Source organism: Calidris pugnax, unplaced genomic scaffold (assembly GCF_001431845.1).
Source record: "Calidris pugnax isolate Ruff unplaced genomic scaffold, ASM143184v1 scaffold103, whole genome shotgun sequence".
NCBI classification, from domain to species: Eukaryota; Metazoa; Chordata; class Aves; order Charadriiformes; family Scolopacidae; genus Calidris; species Calidris pugnax.
Genome location: NW_015090990.1, coordinates 9,007,505 through 9,031,599, shown reverse-complemented (window position 1 = coordinate 9,031,599; position 24,095 = coordinate 9,007,505). Strand labels below are relative to the sequence as shown.

Below are 24,095 nucleotides of genomic sequence, written 5' to 3'. Positions count from 1 at the left end.
AACCAGGACAGACAACTCTGGTGCAATTTTGGGGAAGGAGAACCTGCCAACAGCTCCCACACCCTTCTTAGTGCTACAGCTACGTCTCTTGTAACCACCCCAGTGGGTGCGAACTGTTGAGGGGATTCAAGAGCCTCCCAAATGGTGAGGAAGCTGCCAGACAGGAGATCATGGCTCCCCACCAATACACCAGGTCCCCACCAATACACCCCAACGCTACGCACAGTCCAATGGACTGGCAGGTGTGTAATGTGCCTTAACTAAACCAATTCTGCTTTCAGGAAGAGATGAAGGGCAAACATCCCCATGCTGCATTAATTACAATATTTTATGGCTCATTCCGTGAGTTTTGCTTGGTTCTTCTTTCTCAGGGATATACTGGGAAGTAGAGGGCAGGGCTGACACTCAGTGAGCACAGCCAACACTGCTATCGGGCCTGCCTGGAGTAACAGGAGTGGAGACTAGGACAGAGGACAGGGATTTTACTAAGGGTGGGTGAAAGCACCACCTGGTTTGGGAGGAGCAGCAACACACACTCTTTGGGTCCTACACTACAGGCAAAGGAGCTGTCAAGTTGCACAACTAGAGCCAGAACAAATACAGAGTCACACAGTAGTGACAAAGCCCGTGCAATTTCTGTGACCAGCCACCAGCTACCCTGCCAGACTTACAGGTACCAGCTTTCCCTGGAGGCAAAGCTGACAGGAAGACATGAGCCTACACTGCCATGTGGGTTTTTTGGGTTTCTTCCCTCTAGACAAGTATAATTTCAGATTTAATAAATAGACTCTAAGTGCAGACTTGGTTAAAAATGGCAATAAGTGATTGATGAAATTGGAGCCCAAGCCAAGAAGCTTTTTTAAAAAAAAGTCTTATTTTCAGTGGATGAGTGCTTAGCACTTTCTAGAAAGTCAAGCATCTCAAGTCATTCCTCATAAAAGATTCTTAAAATATCAAGGCATGAGTCGCCTTTGAAAATTGTTTCCCTTTATATCTGTGATGTCTCATACAAAAATCTTTAAAATATATGCCCCTCTAGAAATAATTCTGGCTAATGTTTTTACTGTTTCCTTCCACTCAGTATTTCTTACTAAACAAGTCTGGATAAAACCAGGATATTTAATCTATATAGTTTTCCTTTTTTACTGTTTCTCTGTTCCCAGGTTTCTGATTTCCACTAAAATATGCAGTAATTTTTAAGTATCTTTGATGTTAAAGTGGGGATAAACTGAAGGAACAGATGAAATGAGAAAGAAACACTCACCCCTGTTTCAAAAGCAAGCATCCCCAGTAAACAAAGGCATGAGTGATGAGCAACCTTGTGCTTGTACAATTATCCAGTACCCAAGCAAAAGCAGCTTGTTTGGTAGGGATTTTAACATGTGGAAGTAGTTATTTAAGAGACTTAGTTACCACACATATTATTCTTTCATAATTACTAACTTAATATAATTAGTAATGAACATTTTTGTAAAATGCTTTGAACCCAGTAGGGACTGTTTGTTTCAGCTAGCACAGCTTAAACTTTTTAAGGACTACCATTACAAATATCATGTGGAGCAATGCACTACAGCCCTTTTTCTCCACGTATGACAAAATTCTTAAGAATTCAAAGCAAAGTTAATAACTCTGTCCATTCCCATGTGGAATTTATGGTGTAAGCAGTGTCTGACAGTCCAGCTCCCTTGCAGCAGCTCCCCAAGTGTATTCCTTAGCCCCACAGTGAATGCACATCCCTCTTCTCAGGGGTAAGCCACGTAAGGATACCTCATGCTTTCTGCGGGCTAAAAGTATGCACATTAGCAATTGCTTTTGAGCAGCCAACATCCTCGTGCTCACCCCCACTTGACCTTCAGTAACTTGTTCATGCATCCACTATCTGATTTTCTAAAGCTAATCTCTTGGCGAAAAGAGAACGTTACACAGAGCAGTATTTCAGAGGAGTGTGCTCCATCTTTTGGCTCATGCAGGCCACACAGCCTTTTATCAAGGCATTTTGAGAGCTGTAAGTAGCGATCCTTTCTCAACACGTGACTAAGTCAGTCACATGCCCAAACTGTGACCAGAGATTACTCTGTTTCAGTCATGTGAACAAAGCATTTATAATTGCTTAATGGAAGAGAAGCTGCATGAAAAAAGTAGCAAAGAGCAGACTGTCAGAAAAACCCACCTAACCCAAGATACACTCTTTGCACAGATCAGAGGCAACAAGGCTCCCAGGAACCAGCCCAAATCCAGGTGAATTGTTCATGCAGACAGAACTCAGCCTGACGGTTGGGCATCCTTCTTTTACAGCATGCAAATCCCCCCCTCTCCTTGAAAAACAGCAACACCCTTCTGGACACTTACACAGCCAGAGGGAGAGCTGAGCTAGTATGTGCTGCAATTACAGACAAGAAGCTCCAATAATTCTTACTCTGTGGGATTTAGTAGTGATGCTACTGCTCAGGAGTAGCAATAAAAGATACGTAATTACCACTGGAAAGTGTTCTTCAATAATTACTGACCTAGAACTTAATAGTCTACTTGTATATTCAAAGTCTCAGAGCATTTTTCTCCCCTGCCTTCTGTGGAGACAGTAAAGAGAGAGATATTGGCAATGGCATTTAAATCAGCGTTCATGGGGAAACCACACACTGATGATGGATCACAGGCTTCCAGATCCATTCTGTACGAAAGCAACTCCTTGCTTAAAAAAAAAAAAAAAACACAAGAAGGGAAATCTCCTTTCTCATATTGCTCTTCTTTGGCTACTCTCTGGTGATATCAGTGCGTGATTTCCTTTCCTTACCTACCCTTCCCTCTCAAATACCTTCACAGGCAAAGGAAACGGATGCTATTAGTTGGCAATAAATCTAGTACAACATGACGGTAGCAAAGTCAACTCAAAGGCAACTCCTGCAATCTTACAAAACCTTTCACTGAGTAAACACTCTCTTTAATTTTCCTTTTAGTTTATTCTCATAGGGGCAGAGTAACAGTCACAACTCTAACTTGCATTTTTATTCGGTTTTCACGGTTAAACAGCATATTGGAGTACTTCTATTATTATATTATTACAATATAATAATTATAAAGCTCATCATTCAAAGTCCTAAGAGTAAAGATCAGGAAAGGTTTAATGTTAATTTAGAATGTGTTGCTGCCGTTCCTACCCACATTTTATGGATTAACTTATTCTTTACATGTTTTCATTCAACACAAGGAAGGCATTAAAGCTGGACCCTGAAATAAGATATTTCACATGTGATGCTCACATACATCCAAGAAAGATTAACTACTGAAAGAAAATAGACAAGAACAATTTTTCACTTGCTCCAAAATGGCTACACTCTTGCCACCTCACCCTATTTACAGGCATTGTCTTTACTAGACAGATAAGTTAGTAGTATAGTAACTCTTGATTAAAAGGGAGAGACAGACATTTAGGTATAAATATGTAAACATATTTTAAAAAGACAGCCTTGGCTATCTTTGTGAAGAAATGTGTCTACATGCATGCAGCAATGCTGTAAGCTGGGTCTTGTCCCCCAAAGAAACACTAACACAGCCAAACAAGGCGGGTAGTGGTGGTGTGGAAATCAAACACAAATTAAATTACCTTTGAATCAGCATCCCAACATTGGTGCATCAGTTCTGCAAAACTTGTGGGACAACTGCTTGGAATGGTTAATCTCTGAAGAAGAGAAAATGTACTGGTTATTGGAAGCATTTCCCTTTAAGCTGCTACTAATAGATTTCCTATAGGAGTAACACAAATTAAAAGAAGTAAAACACACTCTTCTTTCTTTTAATTGCAGTGTAAAAAACTAAGTATTGACGTATTAAAAGAAAAATCAAAATTACTAACACTAGCAAGATGCACAAATTAATAGACCTATAAAAACAGGAATGGAACAAATGCATAAATAGAGTTGCTTAACAAAGCTTGGAGACAAGGTAGTGAAAATGAGACAAACAACTTCTAATACTAAAATGTAATAGTCTATGGAGGTTACTGCACTGCATGGTGTTGTAAGATGCTTGTCAAGACAGTAATTAAGGCAGGCTCTATGTTATACCTTTCTCCCACACAGATGATCCAGCTATATACTACTACAATACTACTTTTGATATAACAAATGGCTGAAATATAGATTACATTAAGTGAGTTAAAAAGAGTTAAGTGAAGCTCTACATGACACAAGAGACATTTCATGAGCCTGTGGTCAGAAGGATTAATGAGGACACGCAGATCTCAGAAAGCACTCACAGAGCACAGTGAACTCATATAAATATTTCCTCATGACTGAAGACAAGGAGTTGCTGGTTATAGCCAGGACCACTAACTACAGAGAATTAGTTTGAAGCTTGTTTGGTTTCCTTTGCTGAGTTTTAAACCATGAAAAGATTCCCTCAATTTGCAGTTTTAGAGAACTTCTAGTTTAAAGACTCTGCCTCCACACTGGAAAGCCTAAAAGCAAATCCATTCTCATATACACCCCCCCGGATACTGAAGCCTTTCCAGTTAAGATTAATGTTGTACATCCCAACAACATTACACATATAAGGAGATGCCTCTGCTCTCACTAAGGCAGTTAACTGACTTCAGATGTTTCATACTAAATAAAAAAAAAAAAAAAGTACATAAAAAACAGTTCCTCAGTAAAAATGGGTCCAAAGATAAGAGAGGTCAAGCTGGAAAAAGGGTTCCCTGTCTTGTGTAACAGGTGAGAACCAGATATTACAGTCCTGTTTAGACCAACCTGCCAGGAAGACCCTTTGATCTGTCCTACTTTTGGCATTTCAGAAGCAAAACGGAGCAAGTTATGTCAAATTGTACCATTATATTACTGCAACATGACCTGCCAAGCCTTACAAGCCACAGCAGCCAAAGTAAGAGTTAACAAATTCTGCTGCACAAGCATTTGAACACCATGAAAACTGGAAACGTGACATACAGAGCCAGGGCATTGCAGGAGTATGATTATTAAAATAATGTAATACCTTAAGGTGCAAAGCTTTCTGTACAAGAAATACACAGAAATTTGTACAATGCATAAACAAACTGTACTTGTGCTTGATCTCTGGTTGAGTCATTAGCCTAAAAATACACTGGCTAGTCTTGCTACAGTATTTGCCCGTAACCCTCACTGTTCCAGGAGGTGGAAAATCAGTTGCAATCACCATTTATATGTGTCTCACTTGTGCAGAATGTTATCTGTCCTGTAATAGCAGGTTCCAGAAGTGTCGTATTATAATAAAGATGACGTTTCTCAGTGGTAATTTATTATGAGATCATGCCTCACATAATCTGAACTCTCATGTTTTTCTTTTCTCGATTAAAAAAATATCTAATTACATAGAAACTCTACCAGAATAAAAATAACACTGAGAAATTATGCAAAGAGTCGAAAAAGACCCATACAGAATCATTAAAATCCACTTCATTTGTTGGGCTCAGGCTTTGCAAAGGGGGATTTTTCACCCTATGCAATTATGCTTTGGCTTCAGTCCCACACTGATTTTAACAAGAGACTTGGAGTGCAAAAAATGAAGGACTGGCTCAACAGCAATTCAACTCTGTTGTGAACTGGAACCAGGCAACCCCACTGATGTCAACAGATTGAACTGAGAGCAGAACCTGACCCTCACACTTGCTTTGGGACAAAAACTATGAAGAAAAGTAGCACAAACTGACTTTTACAAGGTTTATGCTGGGCATGTTCCCTAACTCATGGCCAGAAAAAATAAAATCCATATAAGCAACTGTTAATGCCCTCTAAGCTCCCTAGCACCCTTCCAAAGAAGATGGTAGCAACAGGCTAGTGATACCTGGCAGACAAACAGCTGGCTCTGAAAATGTCACCCCTGAGGTTTCTTCAGCCATGAGTAAGATAGTTGTCATGTCCACAATTTGTTCATACTGCATTTTACACAGTTCCTTGCTCTGGAAAACTGTAGAGAAATGTGTGCTATACCCTCTGCCATCTTTCATTGTATGACTACAACATTCTCAATGCAACTCTGTGGCCCTTACATAAAACTGCACATCATAGGCACAGGAAAGAAATACTGTTGATGGAAGTCTTTTTGGTTCAGTCCTTCAAAATGACATATGAGGTTTTTCCTAAATAAGGAGAAAGAGTCTCTTTGTGCCTCCTGCTCTGATAAACGCTGTAGAAGACCACACTCATAATCTTCACACTGTTAGTGTAGCATTTCCAGCTAATTGGTATATCACAGTATCATTTACTGGAATTAATCCAATCCTCAAATAGAAGAAAAAAAAAAGAAAGGGAAAAAAAAACACCAACAAAAAATATTAAACTAAGAGGAGGAAACCTAACTCCTCTGTTTAACTCTGAGACATTTTGAGAAACAGTTTATGTAGAATAATAGGAATCTGTATTGTACAGCCACTGCCTCGCCATTGTAATGTTTCCCAAGCTTCCGCTGTGTCTAGATAGAGGAGGTTTCATCTTTGTGGAGGATTTCCATGCTTGTCTGTGTGTGGTACAGTCACAACTTTAAATGTTTTTTAAATGTAGTTACTGTCTTTGATATCAAGGGACTATGCGTTCAGATATACGCTCACATGTCCAACTAACTGAAAGCCTCAATTTGTGAGAAGAAGAAAAGCGAGGCTGGGGACACTGTACAAACGGTGTTTACACCACTGAAGTGCTTTTGAAATGGAAAGACTCTGCATGAGGAGGCTTGCAGCTATGCCACAGCCTTGCCAATACCAGTGAGGAGCTCATCTTCAATGTAGTGTTGAACGTAGGTGGCAAAACTGTAATTTCTCTCTTTTTTTAAAACTATTTTTTCTTCTTTTATTTTTGAAATTTTCATCTAAGCGGCAGTTTCTTGTACTATAGTGACTCCTGCTGGGAGAGTTAAGTTGAAGTAGCTGAAGGTCTCTTACAGATATATCAACTCCCGGCCAGTAAAAAGATGTCCTAAACGCAGGAGATGGAGTTAAACTGTTCCCCTACCTTGGACGCAATGGCTTCTTTCATCACTAAGAACAAACCCCTAGGTTTTACAATTGAGACTGAGAAACTAGTACAGTACTTGTACAATTTTTGATCTACAGCATCACGACGTGAAGCTGCAACAATTAGATGTAAAGGGTCCATTCATGAGGAATAACATCACTTTGACCCTTTGTGTTAGCTCCTACTGCTAATCTTTCCATACGCGTGAACTTACTTTCAATTTGAAGAAGATGAAAAAGTCTTTTGCAAAACCCCAATACTGTTTTCTGATCTATGTACCTGAATGTAGAAACGTAGTCTTACCTCGTTTTTTTCCACTACAAGCCAAGCTACTTGTAATCCTTCCAAGCCTTTAAAGGGGACCTCCCTTGTTAGCATCTCCCAGAGAACCTGGAACAGAAAAAAAGAAAAGAATTTTTATTTCTGTACTTTGTATTTTAAATACATTATTAAACCTTGATACAGCCCTATTCTGTATCCAATTATCAGGCAACCATTTTCCATTTGCAGGAACTTGGACCAGTGTTTGTGTGCAAGATCCTCTCACTAAATTAATTTGAATGTTTCTGCTTTTTCCTCTACAGAAAAGCCCAGATGAAAAACTGCGTTGTCTGGGGTATAATGCCTGCAATTTTGTGAGAGCCATGGAAAATGCTTTTTACTTTCTTTGTACACTATAAAGTTCACATTTGGCAGTAGAGACTTGGGAAGACAATGAACTCCTCTCCTCAGCCCCAACTAGACACATCTTTGCTTTGTAGTCATTTTGCGTTTAAAAATATTTCTATATGATTGCAACTCATGCTTGTCAGTAGTCAGAATATGATCCAAAAGCTATTTTGCTCCTATGGTATGCCTATGAAAATATTATATACAATTTTTCAAGCAAAACTGTAATTGTTTATCTCCAAGTATGTGATTATGTTAAACTAAACGCTATATAGCATATAGAAAATTACTCTGTTCTCCTCAATATCTTATAGATGCACTATCTTTCAATACAGAAAGAGCTCCTAATTTTGTGTGCTTTTAGCATTCTGGTAACACAATACTCAAGAATCTAAGCTACTCTGTAGAAGAGAGTATGGCATCACCGAAAGGCTTCAAGTCAATGAATCCAACCTGGTTTTCTGCTATTGGGACTACATAAGGGAGTTCAACCAAATTAAGAGGCACTTTGTACCTTTGTATATGTCTCTCTTTTTTCTTTTTTCTTAATCAGAACCTTCATATACATATCTTCTTAAAAATATATACATACAAACTTTTCCTTCTGCTCATATACCCAGCATATCATCAAAAAAGACATCATTTATGTAGGATCTGACCAAATGCATTAAGATCCTTATGCAAGTCCCTCACTATTTGAGTTAGTACCCAGGCTTATTCCGGCTACATCATTTTGAATGGATTCTGGCCAGCTATGAAGGTAATTAGATAGAAAATGCAACAATATTGGCAGATGCTGCTCGAGCAGAAAAAAAATGCATTGAAGCAGAGTTGGACCTTTAATCAAGTGAACAGGGTACTCCATCAATAGACCTATTTGAATAATTCTGCTTGAGTCAGAAGACTCAAGATTAGTAAAGGTAAGGGTATCTTGGAAAAATAAGTAGAAGGATGGTTTTCCTGACAATAAGAAATACATGGGGAAAGCTATCATAGAGGTATTCAACTCTCCTGTTTGCTTCAATTCATTCCTTTTAGAAGAGGGAAAAAAAAAGGCACCTCAATTTGTAATTCCAATTATCACCTCTCCACTGTTAGAGAAAGAAATTTAACTGTGAGAGAAGGAAATGATGTAGCAGTTTCATGTACTTCAGAGAACAAAGCAGCGTACAAAACAGCCAGGTGTAAACAAAAGCCCCTGGACCAAATCAAACATGCAGTTGAACAGCCTTGAAGAACCACGGCTGCACCAGGAAAACACAGAGAAGAAACTCCTTTGCACATCAGATAAAGTAGTATCTAAACACATCTTCCAAGCAAAGACCAAAATGAAATACAGGTTAAATGTCTCCAAGAGCCTTGAGCAGGAAAACTCTATTGCTCTGCTACCTTTCTTTCAGAAGACTGAATTGTAAGAGATGTCTTGTTTCATTCATGCACATAAGTTTGTGCAGAACATTTTGCACTGAATTCCTTTATCATGACACCTTTATGATGTTTATATCCACTGCCTGTAAGGGTAACTGCCTTTCTAAACCAACACTGCTAGCTTGAAACACTTAAAGTTCAAGAGAAAAACAGCAATCAGACACAACATGAAGAATTTTTGTTAATGACTTCTTTTTACTAATAGTAGAAGAAAGTAAAAGATTCAAAAGGGGGTTATGAGAAATCCTTGTATGTACACAGGTTTAGAAAATGTTGTAACAAAATGCAAATTTCATATTCAGGCCAATAAATAAGAGATAAAGACTTTCCTTCCAATGGTGACATGTCTCTGTCTCCAGTTTTATAGAAGCTTCAACCCCATCTCATGAATTAGCTACCCTGAGTCATCAGCTAAGGTGAATGATTGCATTATCAGTCTTTTAAAAAGCAGCAAATGGGTATTTTCTGCATTCCCATTTGTCTCTTCCTGTCTCCAGGGTCATTCAGCACCAGAAAAAGCACCTTAACCTGACTTACTCTGACCTTTTTATTGCAAGGTACACTACGTTCATTTTCAGAACTGGCTCCCCAGCTCGCCTCATATGGAAATCAATCTATCTTCCATTTCTGCTGTAATTTAATTGATAGGACATAGTTCACTTTCCCCTCCCATCTCTGATGGTGAGGATCACCTGCTTTCCTGATCACCTCACATCTCTGTGATGACGGACAGTGGATGCTCACAGAGTCACAGCCAAGCTAGACACAATGATGGAAAACAAAGCAAGATCATTTAATGTAGTGGTTTGTAAGCTGTGGCCTCTAAAGATGTTGAGCTCTTTTTTGCCCACAGAGAAACAGAAAGGAGAGACAAATGTACGAAAGTTCATCCTATGCATGAAGTTGAGAATAAGAATCATATGGTCTCCAGAAAAAGCTCACACACTTCTGTCAGCTCAGATGTGCATTTCAATTCTTATCCTCTCGAGTATGTGACAACAACTAAAAGGAAAAAACTAAAACCCTCACATTCCCACACCAGCGCAAAGCCAACAAAGATTCAAAGTGCCATATAGGATAGGGAACATCCAAATGAGTAATTTGAGAAAAAGCAAACACTCTGAACATCTTTCACTGAAAAAAAAAAGTGTTTTCTCTTGGTAGGGAAGTGTTCACAGATGCAGGTCAGGAGCCATGATTAGCAGTAGTCCAGCATGAGCAGAAAATGGTGCATTCTTAGAGGTATTGCCATTAGGCATGAAAATTAGGTCAGTCTTCTCTGCATTGATCCAAGTGGAAGTTAAAGAACTCATAATTTTTTTCAAAAAGAGCAAGGGATAACCCCTGGAGCTGGCCAACATTCCCTCTATAAATAACGTATGTTCTCATAGCTAAAGCAATGTATGAATTATTGCTAGGAGCGTAACAGCTGCTACATTTAAAGGGAGTCTCTATGCTACCAATAGCCAATTAATGGTTTTACTTTTTTGTTCTTGTGTTAAAATAATTCAGCCAAATCACATAAGCTTTGTACAACTGAACACATTTATACTGATACACACACACTGCAGTGCACTACAGACACGATAAGATATTCCAAGCATATATCTTCATGACTTCAAAACAGCTTTTACAGTGAACATTGTCATTCCACATACACTTTCATAGCTGGAAGAGAAGCAAGGAATTATTTTTGAGCAATCCACACAATGACATGCGAGTCAATTTCTGGGTTGATCACTTGTAACTTGGTATCTTTATTAGAGTATAGATTTGGAAATGGATTAGAAAAGAGAATCACAGCATTGCTGAAGGAAAGTGCAAGATCTGTCTTTGTGTTATAATGTCTCCTGGAACATTTAGCTTTAGCATTTCATGGCAGTATTATAAATTATTTATATATCTCAAAGAGAATATACAGATCTGTTTAACCATCCTCGAACAGCAGGACAAACTAATATGAACTTTAGCTTTACATGCATGCAACTGGTCACAAAGAGGAAAATTCATTTCAGCTGAGGCGCAGCTCAAACCTATAAGGTTGCAAAAAGACTTTGACACTTCGTAGAAAAAAAAGCTCTTGCACACCTTAAGCAGAATATTTAAAATCACAGACTGGCTGGCAGAAAAAAAATAGCATGAAAGAAATTAAAGAAAACCATGGGGAAGATGACAAATATTGCAAACAGAATCAAACAGAATATCTATTCCTAGCATCTTGCTAGTTTACATTTGAAAGGATTCTGTTCTTTGTTAACAGGACTTTAACTGAAGAAAAGCAGATTTGTCTCTCTAGCACAAAAGCTGCTGGCAAGTGTTACACTTTGAAAATGGATTCTTCAAATTTTGTTTTTATAGATGATAATCACTTGAAAAGACAAAAATACCCTTTCTAAGATTTTTTGTTTTCAGCCTCCTAGCTAATTCTCTGATAGTCTAACACTTATTACAGGGAGATTCCAACCTTCAATGTTATATTCGGACAATTTCTTGCTGGTATAACCCCATTATGTCAGTAATTTCATCAACAGATAACTTGGGCCACTGCCATTCTTCATTTCTACCCCTGCATCTCCTCTGAAAATGATGGTTTCCCAAGACTGGAGCTATAAAAAGACAAATTAATTCCTAAGTGCTTATGAATTCATAAGCTTCTACCCACAGTAGGACACATTAGTTAAAAAAAATATATCTTAAAAAACATGGGTCAATATTCTTAGGCATACTAAAGTAGCAGTATACACCCGTAACCACATTAAAATATTCTAGTAACACTGAACTATTTTCATACGGAGGGAAGTTGAGTTTTACCTCCAAACACAGAACTGTCAAAGGAGCTTTACTTTTTGGATGAGGAAAAATAAACCATGTGCAACATGCTGTTCCCAAGGCTCTGGTAATAGTTGACATGATAAGATATTAAGCAATTTCTTACCTTCTCCCACTTCTAGAACATTACTTAAGTCAATTCACACCAAGATGACTATGTGAGCAATTTGAGCTATAAGACCATGTTTGGAATTTCTCCTCTGACATTTTTGCTTTGTTTTGAAACTGGAATGTTTCCCTTCAGTGGATAATATGTGATTGCTTCCAGTAACAGTTTACATTAACATTTACATTTGTTAGCTTATGCTCTCTTACTGTTTGTGACCTAGTTCAGTTAAGCAAGCAAGGATTTTGAGTCTGCCAATATAGGCTTTTTCTCCCCCCTTGCAAACCTTCAACCTTTAATTTGTAAGCGACGCCACATCATCTCATATATTATTTCCACTATAAACAACTGTTTGGCAAAAAGTTTAAGTCATCTTCCACTGGGACATCAGCTTAGTATTGCCATAGGTGCTAGCTTAAAACCATAGTGCCTCCCTCACCTCTATCTCCTCCCATCCCTCAAAGAGAAAGAGGCAATACTTGACAGGTACTGAAGGAATTCCTCATTCTGCCACCCACCATTGAATTCAAACCCAAAACCGATTGATACACAGATATGCACGGAAAGTACAACCCCACCTCCTTTCCTTTTCCCCCCCAAAGTATTCAATTACTGTTCTCTGTCAGAGAAAGTTTATAGGGCTAGGCAGACAACTGGCTATTTCTAGCCTATTTTGTAGTGCAGAGCAAAACCAAAGTAGAGTTTAAATGTGGACAGAATGAAATAATTCACATCACGGTACCTGCAAACCTGACATCGTGATGAACTATAATTCACTGTTCCCCCTTCAGAAAAATGGAAAAACCATGTTGGCCTTCGCTATATTTTCAGATGGGGGCTCTACCTCCACAAGAGGTACAGTCTCTGTTCTCACAGCTAATGGTAGCAGGGTCTTTTAAACAATTAAGAATGGAGAAGTCGCTTACTTTTTAATATTTAACCAGTGACACTCCATTTTATGGAAAGTGGAATCCTAATTAATTCATCCTGTTACACACCTATTGCAATGCAACCTTTATCTCTTCTGTTCTGCTAAAAAACACAGGCAGAGATTCACGATGCAGATTGTTCAGTGGCTCCTGCAAGCCTTCGGACGTACACTGAATACTTGTGGTAAAGCACACGCTTCCCACACTGGCATGCTGCTAATCTAATCAGATAAGGATCTTACTAAACATGCAAGACACTCTTCTTTCCATCATTTTCAAGCATGTAATTATAAATATGGGTCAGTCTTGAAATAAAGTGTGATTTTTTTTGTTGTTGTTGCCCTTATTTAGAATTGTTCTTTCATCACGCAAATTCTGTCACACTAGAGATCTGCTCCCACACACAGGGAAATAAGAGGCACTCACCACTCCGTATGAGTACGTGTCACATGTTTCAGACACTGGGAGACTTTGGATAACTTCTGGGGCCATCCATGGAAAAGTGCCCACTAACGACATGTGTGTTGTATGGGAGTGAAACCTTGAGGCACCAAAGTCACAGATCTGACAAAAAGAAATAAAAAATAAACAGATATTAGAGTATCAATCTCATTCATTAGGCATCAAAACATCGAATCAAGCAGCAGCAGCTCTCTATAAATAATAAAAGTGTTCATACCTTTAACACACCATCAGCAGCTATAACAACTGAAAATGAGAAAGCAATAGGTTACAAGAATGCTATTAAAAATAAACACAATACATTTTCACAGCAAAAGACTGCATTTTGTCAAGAAAAATGATCCTACAGTGAGCCAGCACCTGAACATGCATACACGCACGATTGTCCTGGTTTCTTTGTGAAGCTTTAGAGAACATCTGTTGAATACCTGCAAGACGCTGAACAAATGCAAAACCTTTCAGGCCTTTCTGAGTTCAAAGACAGCAACACAACTATAGCTAAAATACAGATAAACTCCATTCTCCCCAATGTAGTTACGCTTAACAAGAAGTCCTCTGAAATATTCATTAAAAAAAAAAGAGAAAACTTACAACCGAGGCGAGATCTAGACTTTTCTTGACTATTATCTCCCTGTGCACATTATTAAAATCTGTGTCCCTCCTATCCCACTACTAGTAGTAAAAGTTCCAGTTAAAAGGCAACGTTCAGCAAATTTTGTAAATGGTCGTCAACTGCCAAGTACAGACTAACCAGTGCAGCTTGATTCTGAGTGCACATTACTCAAAAGCATGAATATCTGTCAAACCTCAAAACAGGTCACAGTAAAGACAAGATTTTCAGATAAGAAATAATAGGCCTTATCCAGTCTATTGTGTCTGGTGTCTGCCAGACTTTCCTGGTACTCAACCTTTCCAAATAGAAAAAGGAAGCGAGGAGTGTCCAGGCAACGTCTGACATGATAAGATGGGTACAATCATGGTTAGCAAGACACAACTTGAAAGAGTGCTTCACAGTGCTCTAAATGATGCCAGGGGCCATAACAAAGCTCAGACAGGCTGGGGATGGGGAGGAGGGAACAGGCTCTTCTGTGCTTCAAAAGCTCCTAGTGCAGCTTGATGACAGCCAAGGTGTCAGTTAGTTCTGCACGTTCACAAAGCTCAGGTACAGATTTAAAGGCTAAATTAAAGGCTAATTAACAGGTAACAGAAAATGCAGAGCATGTCAGTGTTTTGCTACTTTACCGTTCCTGGATTTCAGATCCCTGTGGATTACTTTGACTGGAGCTTCCATGTGTAAATAGTGCATTCCTACACAAAACAAGGGAACAATCTAGTTAGGCAGGCTGACCACGGTCATCAATGATCTTGAAGGTCCCTTCCAACCTAGATGATTCTATGATTCCACATTTTCTCGTTCCCATTAGTTGTCCTCATTATAAGCTGGCATACCGTTCATTCATCAGTTTACACTATTCTTGTGTGGTTACAGAGAACACAGAGGACAAAACAGCTTGTTCTGCATTATTATATGAAGAATTTCAGTATGTTTGCTGAGAATAAGCCCTTAGCTTCCTTAAATGTCCAAATTCAAATAAAATGTAAGGATAATTATGCACTTTACCTCATAATTACTCTACATCAGCAAAATTATCTTCTGGGGACTTAGAGGCAAACCCAAAGTAAAACTGGCTCGCAGAAGCCATTTTCACTCCAGACATTATTTTGGATACATAACAAGCAAGAAGCCTATTAAAAAGCAAAGTGAATAGGGTTTCCTTTTTTTTTTTATGTTTGGGAGGTTTTGTTTGGGGTTTTTTTTTGGGGGGAGTGGGGTGTTCACAATTTGAATAAGGAAGTATAGGAAGGGAACTTCACAGGGAAAGCATTTCCAGCTGTACACTTTGCTGGCTGTGTAGGATAGTAATGCACCACTCATCTTTCTTACCTTTAGCTATGTCAGTTGCCCAGGTCATGATATGATCCATATCCATCTCTTCACTTTTGTTACTATTAATGTAATCAAACAGTGAGCCAGCAGAAGCATACTCTGTTAAAAAACAACAACAAACAAACTCATATGACATTTTTGAACACTGCACCTAAACTAAAAGAACATTTGAACATGGAAACTCTGCCAGTTCCAGAAAGCATTCAGCCTCTGGCTTAATGACAAAGAATTTGGGTTCAGCAGCTAATATTATTAGTAGTGTAGTAGGAGGATGGTAGTTCAATCTGTAAGTAAAATCAAACATAACAACAGGCATTAAAACAGACATTAGAAAGGTCTGGTATCAAGAAAGCTCAGGCAAAGTAGTTCAAATTGCAGAGCAAAAGATTCTGGATGCTCCTTGTTCAGGATCAACAAACCTTTTTCTTAACTTCTCCCAACTACACCTGCAGAAATCCACAGCAGGATTATACAGATACAAACAAGAGCTTTTTTGGCCCGCTGGTGTTTGCAAGTGTGGCAGATGGAATCCAGTCCGACTGTCAGAGCTCACGGGGCTGAGAGCTGGAATAACAAGTTCGTTACACCAACACACATTTAGGTGTGAAACTGGAGACAACTGAAACCTCCACAGCGCCATTTTTATATAACTTGTAATTCTTGCATATTTAAACAGTAAATTTGACGCTCCTGATCAGAAGAGCAGTTAACAGATGAGTTTGGTGGTACTGTTTCCAAAGACAGAGGATATTCCCCACTAGTGAGCAGTAGTTAGTATAAATGATCATAGAATCATAGAACGGTTGGAGTTGGAAGTGACCTTAAAGCTCATCAAGTTCCAACCTCCTTGCCACGAGCAGGGACACCTCCCACCAGACCAGGTTGCTCAAAGCCCCATTCAGCCTGGCCTTGAACACTTCCAGGGAAGGAGCACCCACAGCTTCTCTGGGCAACCTGTTCCAGTGTCTCACCACCAGAACAGGTTGCCCTGTAGCAAAGGATATTTATTTTACATTTTTTTGAAAGTAAACCCAGATGTTAAATATACAATGTTCCGTTAGAAAAAAGGGTTTGCAAGTAGAAAGGGAAATGAAAATTTTCTAGTAGCAGATAATGAAAAAATGGAAGGATGAAACCAGGTCTAACCCTAAGGTAAGCAGGCCATATTTCCATGGACTGCAGGTCATATTCAGCAGTCTAAAGGCTGCAGCTCCTCTGCTAAGTATTAATTAACTTTTATGCTTATTTTGTACTCATTCATACTTCACCGAAAACACAACAGGAGGTTTGTGAGTTGAAGCAGCTGATACATTTTCTTCTATCTGGCTGGCAGGACAGAGTGGGCACATGCCACTTGGTGTAGCCCAAGTAGCACAAAGACCACAGGGATGCAAGAGGCAACTTCAAGCCTTCTGTCCCTCTGTCCCAAGGCTATTCACCGTGCTTTCAGGCAGAATTTAAAATGTACTTACAAGACCCCCAAAATCTCCATACTTAAGATGGTAAACCAGCTGGTATGCAACTGAAATGCTTAATGTCAGCCATTTCAAGGCAGCCACAAAATCATTCCTTCTAAGACTACATCAAATATATCTGAATTGTTGTTAATAATAATAATAATAATAATTAGCAAATGATTCATGATAGACTAAAAGCATAAAAAGTAAACATTGCTCTTCATCAAGGAAATCAAAACCATGGGGAGATTGCTGAGTGGGGAAGGAAACTCTGGGATGAGACTGAATCTGCAGCCTAGAATGTGATAGCCATATGAAAAGATTCCAGTGCTAAATGAAAGGAAAGAGGGAGAAAATAGGAAGTCCCTTGAAAGTAAACACTCCAGTGGCAAGTTAGTTTTGGATCATTACTGCAGGACCTCCCGCTGAAAGGAGCCTCTGCAGGAGACAGAAGCATTGCTTCTGATGTCACCGCAAGAGGAATAAGCTGCTGACCTGCACATTTCCTCAATTAAAACATAAGCTTTTTTTACCCATGATGTCATCATCTGTCTTATAAATGGATTCCTCAGGAATAGGTTGGCTGCATGCTTTGCATGCCTTTACAATGCATAATTTGATCCACCAGGGTCAGGGACAACTCAGTTCCCCGAGCCCTTCGCTGCTCTGTGTGAATGGAGGCAAGCAAGCATCAACCAACAAAGCTCGATCCTTTAGTATTTCTTCTATGCATTTATTGTGCCACAGGTTTCTACCAGGAGCTTATGGATTTGGAAATTGTATCGCAAGGATCATTTTCTGTCAATAATGGAAAAGAGGTATCTGCTTTAGAAAGAAAAGCACTGAGCACCTGACTGGATGGGCCCTGTGATGGCTGTGGGATACACCATATTTCTGTGCAGCCAAGGGGCTCAAGCTCCAAGAACCTTTTGGGAGGAGGCAGCTGTGGTCAAAAAACAGATCTGAAAGCTAGGCATAGAGACCGCCGTTGACAGAGACTAGAGTGATGTGATCCATGTTAGCAGCTTGCCGGGCGGGATGATGTTACAACACTGACAAACACCCCAGCAGGGAAACGTGTTTTGCCTGCAGATGTAGCCTTCCTCAGAGAACTCTTTGACAATCCCACATAAAACGTTAAGTGCAGCTAATGCTCCCAACATTCCAGTGCTTGGCTGAATGCCCTCATCTCCAACACTCTGAAGAAACATTAGTTTCCCAGAATTTCTTCTTGTTTGGGATTTTCCCTCATAAGAAACAGAACTCTGACTAAAGACAGGATTAAGTCTGCAACACTGAAGGCCATCCAGAATATCACAGAGTGAAAATCATCACAGAGTGAAATTAACATTTCTTTTCTCAGTAGCCATTCTCTCATTTGAAAATGGTGTGGGGAAATAGAGCCTTGCTTCCCTTTCAACCCACAGGACTCCAGTCTCATTGGAAGCTGCAGGGAGAACCGACACAGTTTGTTAAAAAAAGCTTTTTTTCTTTAGCCAGGGTGGAATCGGAGCTCTCCAAGTAACAAAGTGGTTGGACTATGCAGCACAGTCTCCTTCTCACAGATGGTTAAAGGGTCCCCATTCCCAATGACATAATGAACTACTTCAGCTGCTGCCTGTCCTGTGACTGGCAAGCAGGTCAAATGTCCTCTGAACGCTGACCTTTTGTGAGATCAAGCTGAGGACTCTCTGATCCAAACATCATCCTGAGCTGTTGATTACACATCTCCTTTGTTACTCTGCTTGCTGGTTTACACTTATTACACTTATAAGTTACAGTAAAATTACATTACTTGATTTATTAGCTTTCTAATATTTTTTATTGCTTCCAGAAGGTATTCAAGTTCCTGGTGCTATGATCAGAGCATCCTCTGAGTAGCGTAGACTGTGGTCACCCCCCCACACCTCTGGAGTACTGGTTGCAACACTGTGACCTCCAGTAGGCTGATACTCCTGTACAGAATAAAGCTCCCCATGCTCTGAAGAGTGCTGTATCTCAGATGTGCTCCCTCCGGATTACACTGCCATCTACTGTGATAATCGGACGTCTAAGAGACAGGTAGAAATAAGTGAATTTTCACAGGTTTTGTCCACCATCCGAGAACCAATAAAAACCTAAATGGCAGTGTTTCAAACTGGTATTAGACTGTGCCCCATGCAAAGACTACTCTTTGCCTCAAACTCTTTGAAGCATTACAGATATGCCAAAACATGCCTCCTAATCCAGGCTTTCATTGTTTTTAGCTCTCCAGACATTGTTTCAACAGACTGTAGATTTCTTTGCTTTGAGTTTGTTTTCTACTGCTATCTTACCTAGTTGCTCCCATACAGGAATGGGAGACATTATATTATCTGTAATGTAATTTTATATCTGGACCAACTCCCAAGATAAGGGAAGGAAGCTTAAAGTGATGATAGGGAAAAAAAAATCAACACAAAAACCAACCTCTGCATAATTCTAAGAATGCCAGAAGGAATGAAACATAGGTTCCACTGAATAAAGGGAGTTGTCTTATGGTGTCTAATAAACCCTTGACTCTACTTCAAGCTTTTCCCACGGCTGGGAATTTCCCAATGCAGATTCTCCTGTTTTCAATGCAGGCACGATTCACGGTGCAGACTCTCAGCCTTCCCTTTTCACAGAACTTGCCAGAATTTCGTATTATGAAAACCTCCTGACTAAAGACAGGATTAAGTCTGCAACACTGAAGGCCATCCAGAACATCACAGAGTGAAAATCATCACAGAGTGAAATTAACATTTCTTTTCTCAGTAGCCATTCTCTCATTTGAAAATGGTGTGGGGAAATAGAGCCTTGCTTCCCTTTCAACCCACAGGACTCCAGTCTCATTGGAAGCTGCAGGGAGAACCGACACAGTTTGTTAAAAAAAGCTTTTTTTCTTTAGCCAGGGTGGAATCGGAGCTCTCCAAGTAACAAAGTGGTTGGACTATGCAGCACAGTCTCCTTCTCACAGATGGTTAAAGGGTCCCCATTCCCAATGACATAATGAACTACTTCAGCTGCTGCCTGTCCTGTGACTGGCAAGCAGGTCAAATGTCCTCTGAACGCTGACCTTTTGTGAGATCAAGCTGAGGACTCTCTGATCCAAACATCATCCTGAGCTGTTGATTACACATCTCCTTTGTTACTCTGCTTGCTGGTTTACACTTATTACACTTATAAGTTACAGTAAAATTACATTACTTGATTTATTAGCTTTCTAATATTTTTTATTGCTTCCAGAAGGTATTCAAGTTCCTGGTGCTATGATCAGAGCATCCTCTGAGTAGCGTAGACTGTGGTCACCCCCCCACACCTCTGGAGTACTGGTTGCAACACTGTGACCTCCAGTAGGCTGATACTCCTGTACAGAATAAAGCTCCCCATGCTCTGAAGAGTGCTGTATCTCAGATGTGCTCCCTCCGGATTACACTGCCATCTACTGTGATAATCGGACGTCTAAGAGACAGGTAGAAATAAGTGAATTTTCACAGGTTTTGTCCACCATCCGAGAACCAATAAAAACCTAAATGGCAGTGTTTCAAACTGGTATTAGACTGTGCCCCATGCAAAGACTACTCTTTGCCTCAAACTCTTTGAAGCATTACAGATATGCCAAAACATGCCTCCTAATCCAGGCTTTCATTGTTTTTAGCTCTCCAGACATTGTTTCAACAGACTGTAGATTTCTTTGCTTTGAGTTTGTTTTCTACTGCTATCTTACCTAGTTGCTCCCATACAGGAATGGGAGACATTATATTATCTGTAATGTAATTTTATATCTGGACCAACTCCCAAGATAAGGGAAGGAAGCTTAAAGTGATGATAGGGAAAAAAAAATCAACACAAAAACCAACCTCTGCATAATTCTAAGAATGCCAGAAGGAATGAAACATAGGTTCCACTGAATAAAGGGAGTTGTCTTATGGTGTCTAATAAACCCTTGACTCTACTTCAAGCTTTTCCCACGGCTGGGAATTTCCCAATGCAGATTCTCCTGTTTTCAATGCAGGCACGATTCACGGTGCAGACTCTCAGCCTTCCCTTTTCACAGAACTTGCCAGAATTTCGTATTATGAAAACCTCTGCTTCTGTCACATGTCAGTTAAAATGGAAAAGCAATTCACAGAACAGAATGAAAGTTTCTATTTAAAGGAGTGCTGAGTTTGTGCATTAAGAACGCCTCAGGCTCCAACTGCCTCTGTGCTGCTCCCAGCCACGCACCCAGCCTTGTTCCTACCTCCAGTACTCCCATGTAGGTTGAGGCAGGTGGTGCCGAGCACTCTAACGTTCAAAGGCGGCCAGAACAATTAGAAAAACACCGAAATTGGGTAAAGCTAATACCTTGTAACACTGGAGTTTTACAGAATCAAGACAAAGGTCACAAAAAAAAAATCCTTACCTGTAACTATGCCATAATTTGGAGGTTCAATGACAGCTCCGTAGAACTGAATGATGTTTTTGTGACTGAGCATGCTGAGTATTTCTGCCTGTTGAAAATAAACAAACAAACAAAAGAGTTCAACAATTAAGAATGGGGCATGGACTGTAACAGGTTATTTTATACCGAAGTGGGTATACACCATATATATAAACACACAGGTATCTAGGAAAGACTGTCCAAAAATGCTTGGCATTTGAAAACCTCATGATGGAGTTTGGCAGATGAATGTTTAGTATGCTTGGGGGAAGAAAAAAATAAAAATTTTCAGACTATTCTTTCATGGCCAAGGCACAGATGTAGAAGCTAAGTCCTTGGAAAAACTGAAGGCCTTGGAAAACTTTGTTCAAAGAAAGATCTGGGATTTCTGGCAGAGTTGCAGCAGTCCTATCCAGAATTTGTGTTTATGCACAAAGTACTATGGGTTCAGCGAGCCCAGCGCTTGAGGCTGTTAGAGCATACCATGCACACACAGCTCCATCCAATGTTTACTGGAAACGTGGAGTTTCCAGGCATGCGCTGTGCAGGCTGATTGAACACTCACAGCAAGCACGCTTGAGATTGCCAGATAGCCAGCAGTGCAATTGAAACTGCTCCTCAGAGCAGGCTGCAGATGTTTGGAAATTCTGGGTAAATATATAAAACCTTCAGATTCCACTTGAACAATGCTTCTAAGGTTAGAGAAAGAGACTGCAAGAGAATAAGAATGTATCCACAGAAATTAAGACATAAAGTCCTTGTGGGTTTTGAGAGAAAAGGCGGCCAGATGTCTCCTTCAAGGTCTCTCAACAGTTATGCCTCTGTAGTATATTAAAATAAATACTCAAGAGATTTTAGACACAAGTTTTTACATAAATATATGTATTATTCAAATACAGATATATACTATTATTTTCTCTATAGTAATGCAGTACTTTGAGATTATGCTAACTCTATACCAGTCAAGAGCTTCTAACAAGTACAAAATCACAATTAATTCCTCTGAACTTACCAGAAGTATCTGATCTGACAGATCCCTTCTCAGATCCATTGACAGGCTGTAGGAGTGTTGCTGTTTACCTGCAGGTGACCCTTCCCACATTGGCTTAGATAGCTGCCAATTAAATTACTCTGTGGCCTTGTAGAGTCACTGAAAACAGGAAGACTATAACAGAAAACCATGGTACACCAGCTAGTGCTACTGTAATAAATGTATAGACAGAGCAAAACAGTATTTTTTTGGCCTATGCTTTATAGCTTGTACCACGGTACATGTGCATAACTGCATGGCTACAGATAAAGGCATCAGATGGTTCAATTTTTTATTGTTGTTGCTTAAAGACTTTTCTGACTAAGTTCAACACAGTTTTGAAATAAGACCTTTATCTTTAGCTAATGCACTGACATTTATACATATTCAATTAAATCTTTAACTATAGCTTTAAGCTTAACTTGAGCTGCACTAGTTTGTCATGCTGCTTAGCCTGCTCAGCAAGGGAAACTGTTACCCTGAAGTGAGTCATCTTTTTTCGCAATACCAGAAAAGTAATTTTTAAAATGTACGCTGTTTTCAGAAAATCATACTGCAGACTGACTCACCTACAAGTCCACAAAATAATTTAATTAGCAGCCATCTAAGCAAACATGGGACAGACTCACCTGCAAGTTAACAGCATCACTCCTACAGCCAGTCAACGGACAGGAGAAGGGATCTGTCAGATCAGCAAGGGATCTGTCGGCAGAAGGAGCTTTGCCCTCCAGCTGCAGCCCCACCAGCCTCCCAGGGCAGGGGGCTCCAGCAGCAGCACTGCCTGTTTCACAAGCTTTACCTCCAACCTCCTTCAGTAGCCTGGAGGATGCAGATGATAGCCTAGTCATTCAAAACTCCATCTCCATGGGCTAGCAAATGCAAGACTTCAAAATACGTCAAGAACTTTTGCATTATGTTTTCATCTTCTTTAGGAAATATTAAATTGGGAAATGTGCTCTAATTCCTATCAGCATTACTGATGGATAAGCAGGAGACCTAATACTCCTTGACTGCCTACCTGAATATTGTTAGAAATGAGAGAGGAACACAGGCCACAAACAACATTACTTTTCTTGAACACCTTGGTCAAGAGGAGAGGAATAAAACTACCTTGTTGTACAGTACTTAAAAATCCATGTCTTCAAAGCACTGTGCACACCACCTGCTGGTGTTTACAATACATATACCTCAACAGGTCATTAGAATTAAATGGACTGGTCTCACATTTAACTTTCCCGTGGCATAATGTATTTAGGTCCTGGCTACGGAATATCACTAGATGAATCTTTTTAGAGAATGATTAAAATGCCACACGATGAACACATGCAGGGGCATAGCTCCCTATTCCATTGCAGAAACACGCAGAACCCAGTGACCGTCTTCTGTCTCAACCAAGATGTTACTGGATCCAGTAAAAGCCCACCAGTGTCACTGGACAACAGGAGGGGCTGCACAGCAGCCACACCACCAGCAAATCCCAGGCCTACCAATCACCCAGCGCTACCATGAAATGGACAACAAGCAAGACAGGAGCACTGGGCTAAGAGGACGAGTCCTTCACACAGTGCTTCTATTATTTGGAGATTCAAAAACAATTATTTTCTAAGATTATCTTATTTACAGTATATTACACACTAAGATCATCTTCCTGGAGCATGAAGATATGCTGTGTCAACCGTGGCTAATACCATCATCTTCACATTGATGCTCATACTCTAAATCTTGGATTTAACAGACACCAAAGCAAGCTTCCATCTACAAACAAGGAAAGGCACCTACTAATTGCCCACAGATATCCCAAATTAAGAACTGGGGGGGGGGGGGGAAATGCCAA

At 39.8% G+C, this 24,095-nt stretch overlaps 1 protein-coding gene across 2 annotated transcripts in view; it reads right to left on the bottom strand.

The window, feature by feature from the left end:
- LOC106895212 (mitogen-activated protein kinase kinase kinase MLT) overlaps window positions 1–24,095 on the bottom strand; it is an 88,801-nt gene that overhangs the window by 41,676 nt on the left and 23,030 nt on the right. For both annotated transcript variants that reach the window (XM_014954447.1, XM_014954448.1), the window contains exons 2-8: window positions 21,214–21,301; window positions 15,349–15,450; window positions 14,646–14,711; window positions 13,621–13,649; window positions 13,368–13,505; window positions 7,284–7,370; window positions 3,602–3,676 (exon numbers count right to left, since the gene is read on the bottom strand). In XM_014954447.1, the coding sequence (XP_014809933.1) occupies window positions 3,602–3,676; window positions 7,284–7,370; window positions 13,368–13,505; window positions 13,621–13,649; window positions 14,646–14,711; window positions 15,349–15,450; window positions 21,214–21,301 (585 nt within the window). The remainder of the gene's footprint in view (window positions 1–3,601; window positions 3,677–7,283; window positions 7,371–13,367; window positions 13,506–13,620; window positions 13,650–14,645; window positions 14,712–15,348; window positions 15,451–21,213; window positions 21,302–24,095) is intronic.